Here is a 5277-nt window from a genome sequence, read left to right as displayed (position 1 = left end):
ATAAGGGACAATTTCTGTATACTGAAAATAGTCAGACTAGATTTTTAAAGTCATATGGTATATATGTATTTATATTAATTTATAGCTCTCTATTTATGTAAGAAAAATGGGATCAGCTCCATTGTGTACATATATTTATGTCTTCTGAGTGTTATTGATTATGTATAAAGATATTCTTTTACCATTACACCAGAAGCATACAGCTATATCTAAATAACTGTTTTTCTCAGTACAATAGGGATTTTGAAACAATTTGCTAGACCATCCTCACTTCACAGAATCACAGAATCACAGAGTATTAGGGATTGGAAGGGACCTCGAAAGGTCATCCAGTCCAATCCCCCTGCCGGAGCAGGAACCTAAATGAGATCACACAGGAAGGCATCCAGGCGGGTCTTGAATGTCTCCAGAGGAGACTCCACAACCTCCCTGGGCAGCCTGTTCCAGTGCTCTGACTGGAACTTACTTTGCATTAGTTTGGCTAGCAGGATAATTTTGGAGTATGCAAATTAGGTTACTGTCAGAGAAAACAAAAGCAGGAGCTCTGTTCCAGATGTACCAGCTACACACCAACCCCCAACAGAGACATGGTAAAACCAGTGCCTGATCCTCCAAACAGCTTTCTGTCATGTGTAAGTGTTCACACCAGGTCATGGGACTAAATCTAGCCAAGCATAATACCCTTAAGCTTAAACAGTGGAGGTGAAAGCAGCTTGGCATTAAGTGCTTTGATCTATTGATCTGCTCCTGTTGCACCAGATTACTCATTGGTGTACATGTGCCTGTCCCTACCTGATTTCAAATATCAGTGAAAACTTATGTCAGAGGGTTGTCTTGTCCCCTGCTTTTGAATATAGTAATGATACTCCCGATTCTATTCTTCTCCTTTTATGGATAAATTTTTTATCCAAAATCTTACATTGCAGTTCTCACTGTGGCGTTATTTTACAGCATTTTAGTAGGAAGCGAAGAGCAATTTATTCACTGGCATCCCAGACACTAAGGTTATTGACACCACGATACATACAAGTCAAATTATGCCAAGATCATCTCTAGGTAATATCAAGTCATGTTTATTTGTGAATTTACAACTAGTGTTACAATCATAAGAGGATCACAGTGGCAGTTTTTCCTGTCTGTGATGTGCTTCAGGGAGGGACCTCTGTTTCTGGTCCAGCTGGTGACCGACTGTCATCTAGTGAAGAGTGTTTTCTGCTTCAGTGCTTCTGCAATCCGTGCCTTTGTGCCTGCTCTCTGCCAGACCCCCCCCTCACGTGCTGCATGTACTGTGCACAGCACCCCTCAGCTCCATGCATCTTACGTGACCACACTCTCATTGCATATGCTGCTTTCTTTTCTTTGAGCTTCTACCAGCATTGCTAAGGGCTGCACTCGAGTCTGTCAGCAGAAGGCTGTCCTGTCACATCTCCCATTTGCCAGGAGGATTTTTGCGCAGCAAGTCTCCTCACGCACCTCTGGCAGAGGCTGCCACAAAGGCCCCCATTTTCTGAGTAGCATGTGGATTCTTTCAGGGTGGAAGACATCTTAACGGGGGGGGGGAAGGTTATTTTAAAAACTACCTTGAGTTGTAAAGGCGTGTTGAGCAGACTGGCTACCATCCTGCTAGGTTTTTTTTGCTTTGACAGCTTGGTGCAGATGATGGCTGCTGCATGCCAACAGGTGCAGTATGGCAAGTGCCTGCTGGGTTAGTGTTGGAGGACTGAGTTGGGCACGAAGCAAAGACCAAGTGCCATTGTGGCTTTTCCCTTTCCACTGAGGCATGTGAGGTCTGTTGACCTATCAAATCACTTCCAGAGAGCAACCAAGTTGTTACACTGTAGAACAAATCCTAGGAGCAGTGTAGCATACAAGCAGTGTGAATGAGAGTGCAAATAGGACCCTGGGAAGAAGCTAGGCTTGTGCCATAAATGTACCTGGTTTGTTAGGCTGTTACAGTCAGTATTTTTCCCATTCACATTGAGAAATTACTGATATTATTGCAGTTAATACACTTAAAAATAACATAGCCCTTTAATTGTTCTTTTTTTTTTCTTAGGCTCTCAAGTTTTCTTTTTCTGAAATGTAAGAGTTCTACTGTTGCTAGTTTTAAGTATCTCTAGAGACATTACCTTTCAGACTATAATTCCAAACATGTTCCTTCTTTTGCTTATTACTGAGCATTTGTTTTTTTGGTATATGATGTCTCTCACTGCACAGGTTATTGAAGATAACGGTGTTCGAAGGGTTGTGGTGGTTCCCCAGGCTCCAGAATTTCATCCTGGTGGTCACGCAGTGATACACAGGCCTCCACATCCCCCACTGCCTGGCTTCCTTCCTCTTCCAGCCATGATACCCCCTCCACCACGTCATATATACTCACCCGTGACCGGAGCTGGTGACATGGCAACGCAGTACATTCCACAGTATCACACCTCACAAGTATATGGGGATCTGGGTAAGCAGCTTATCAAATACTGCAAGTTCTGTCAAAGGAAATAATACTCTACTCATTTCTAGCATCTGAGCATCTGGGTTGTTCAGGTACAGGCTTTAGCAAGCAAGATTTACAGCTTGAATGGAAGCTATACACAAAAGTTTTATGAGGATACCAATCCTGTTTTAACTGAAGCTTATCATTCCAGATTAAGTTCTTTTTAATAATTTGACTTGTCTGTTCAGTAATCCATTAAACATACAGATTATTTCTTATGTGTATCAGTTATAGATTTGCCCAGGAAAGCAATGCAGGAAGTGTTTGTAGTGATTCAGCTGATGCCATCCCCTGAGATTCAGCGTTTAAATCCATACCTGAGCACTGAGCATTCTGTCTTCCAAGTGTCCTGTTCGAAGCATGAAACAGGAGTTCTTAGTATTGATTATGAAAAGAAGTTTGCTATTTTTCATAAAACTGTATACATTTAGTCCAGTATCCATATTGATGTCCAACTTGAATAATCAGGTGCCACCAACCTAAACTTAATACTGCAGTTGAAGCTGTCTTTGGTAGTGCCATTGACATCTGCCTTTAATACTGTTTAGTGGCAAAGTGTATGTGTGTACTAACTTGGGTTGGGTTCTTAGATTATTATTTACATTTCTGGTAGACTTGCTTTTCTCTAGATAAAGTGCTGTAAAGCAGATGCCAACCTTGAAAGCCTTTCAGAGAGCAATTCCAGGTTGCTGTTTTCACAGAAAGAAGCTGGAAGCTGTGGAGGTGGAGACTAAACACAACTTTGTCATGTCGCTGTAGATGCATAGATTCCCAGCATTCTGTGGTATTCCTGATATAATCTAAAAATGTCCTCCATATAGTCACTGTGCTTAAGTAGTCATGTACAAAGCTCTCAGAGAAGAATATACCAATAGCTTGATCTTCCTGGAATTCTTAGTGTTTCTGTATTCTTAAGTTGTACTTTATTTCTTCCTTCCACTACTTTGATAACAGCAGATTATTAGATGCTGTTCAGGTGCTTATTTATAGTTTTATTAATTTATTGGTTTCCTGTAGATGGCAGTTGTTTGCTCTTAGTTTGCTAAATTAAGAGATTGGAGTATGATAATTAAATGTATATGAGATAAAGGATTCTTCTTAATGGAATAATATTTTTTTAGATTTCTGTTGCTAGGTTATATCCCTTTAAATATGAACTCAGTGATATTCTGGTAAGCTGCTAATGTAAAAAAAATGCATAAAGTGAGATTCTTCGATTTTGCTTTGTTTTAAATATATATGTAAGATGCCCTTGGATTTGGGGAATTAGAGGACTGGGAATGCTTTAATTTGTTACATATTTGCTACGGATTTCATATTTAATTCTGGACCACTGACTTTGGCTATGGCTTTCAGAAGTCAAAGCTCACATTTAGGCTCGCGTATGAGGAATCTGAATTTAAGGGGAAAAAATAAACCAGAAGTGCTTAGAGTGTGGTAGTTATCTAACAAGAGCAATTAAATCCCTAATGGTAGTAAAAATCAAATTTCTAAATAGTCACAGCTTATCTGGTCGTCCTCTGGCAAATTCTCTGGGAACTAAGATGACCTAAAAAAAACAGAACCTGAAAAGTTCTCTAGTTTTGTGGGGTCTATCCTTCTTGCAAGGAAATTTTTATTTAATCTTGTTTTCTATACTTCCTAGCCCATAAGGAGTAACAAGTAATGAATTTCATTCTTCAGACTGAGTGATCCAACTTGGACAAATTCTATGCTGGATTTGAAGGATATATTTTTTGAAAACTTTCATTTATGATAGATAGGGTAATACTGAGGAAAGAGTTGGTGCCATGCAGTACACTTTTAAAGTCTTCAGTCAGTAAGCTGTTTCTAAGCATAAAAGTGAAATGGATAAAAATCATAGAATTTGACAGAAAAGTTCACCAATTTGCAGCTTAATTTTTTTTTTTCATTAGTCTGGTACTGACTTTTTTCCAAAGCCACATTCTGACTTAGAGATGGGACTTTGATACTGCAACAGTACCTCAGGTTACTGTGTGCAGGTATAGTGTACTTACAAGACCTAGCCATCTTTAGTCTTTCTGTTGCCCTGTGCTTTTGTGAGGTTTTTCCCTGTTGATTTCCACTGAAGCACCATTAAAGTAATAGAGCTCTAGTTGCATTCCAGAACTTAAAACTTCTGTATTCTTTTATTCAGCATTAGAGCAAACCACCTCCCAGAAAATAAAGTAGCATATTTTTTCTGTGTTGAATTTATCCTGTACCTTACAGCTCAAGGAAGATTCTAGAAACATTTTAAGAATCATTTTTAAGTAGAAAAAAGATGTAGGAAGGAAAGATTACACTTTCCCCTCTAATATGTTGTTAATGTCCAGTTAGTGTATATTAGTTTGTCTGCTGGACACTTCAGTTTTCCAGTAGGAATAGAGATGCAATTTTACACACAAGTGCGCACTTAACACACGTAGCATTTTAAAATATAATTTTAATTATATTCTATTCTTAGATAATATTTTAAATTTTTTTCTTCTTTACTTTCATTTAGATACTCTGCCTGCTCATGGAAGATCCAACTTTAGAGATGAAAGGTCTAGTAAAACGTATGAAAGGTTACAAAAAAAATTAAAAGATCGACATGGAACTCAGAAGGATAAGTTAAACAGTCCTCCATCATCTCCTCAGAAATGTCCTTCTCCTACAAACGAACATAATGGACTTACAAAAGGACAGGATGCAGCTGGTATAAGCACAGGTTCTACCAAAAGCAAGTCTTTGGGTAAAGGAAAAAGCAATTCTCAGACAGACACAGAAGCAGAAGGTAAGTG

At 38.9% G+C, this 5277-nt stretch overlaps 1 protein-coding gene across 1 annotated transcript in view; it reads left to right on the top strand.

The window, feature by feature from the left end:
* LOC104524732 (fibronectin type-III domain-containing protein 3a-like) overlaps window positions 1–5270 on the top strand; it is a gene marked incomplete at its 3' end in the record, with an annotated part of 9192 nt that extends 3922 nt beyond the window's left edge. The window contains exons 2-3 of the mRNA XM_010167698.2: window positions 2218–2455; window positions 4998–5270. Of these exons, the coding sequence (XP_010166000.2) occupies window positions 2218–2455; window positions 4998–5270 (511 nt within the window). The remainder of the gene's footprint in view (window positions 1–2217; window positions 2456–4997) is intronic.
* Window positions 5271–5277: the final 7 nt, after the last annotated feature.

This window comes from Antrostomus carolinensis, unplaced genomic scaffold (genome assembly GCF_000700745.2).
Source record: "Antrostomus carolinensis isolate BGI_N321 unplaced genomic scaffold, ASM70074v2 scaffold21435, whole genome shotgun sequence".
Taxonomy (NCBI): Eukaryota; Metazoa; Chordata; class Aves; order Caprimulgiformes; family Caprimulgidae; genus Antrostomus; species Antrostomus carolinensis.
Note: the sequence above shows the minus strand (reverse complement) of the source record. Positions and strands in the feature narration are given on the sequence as shown.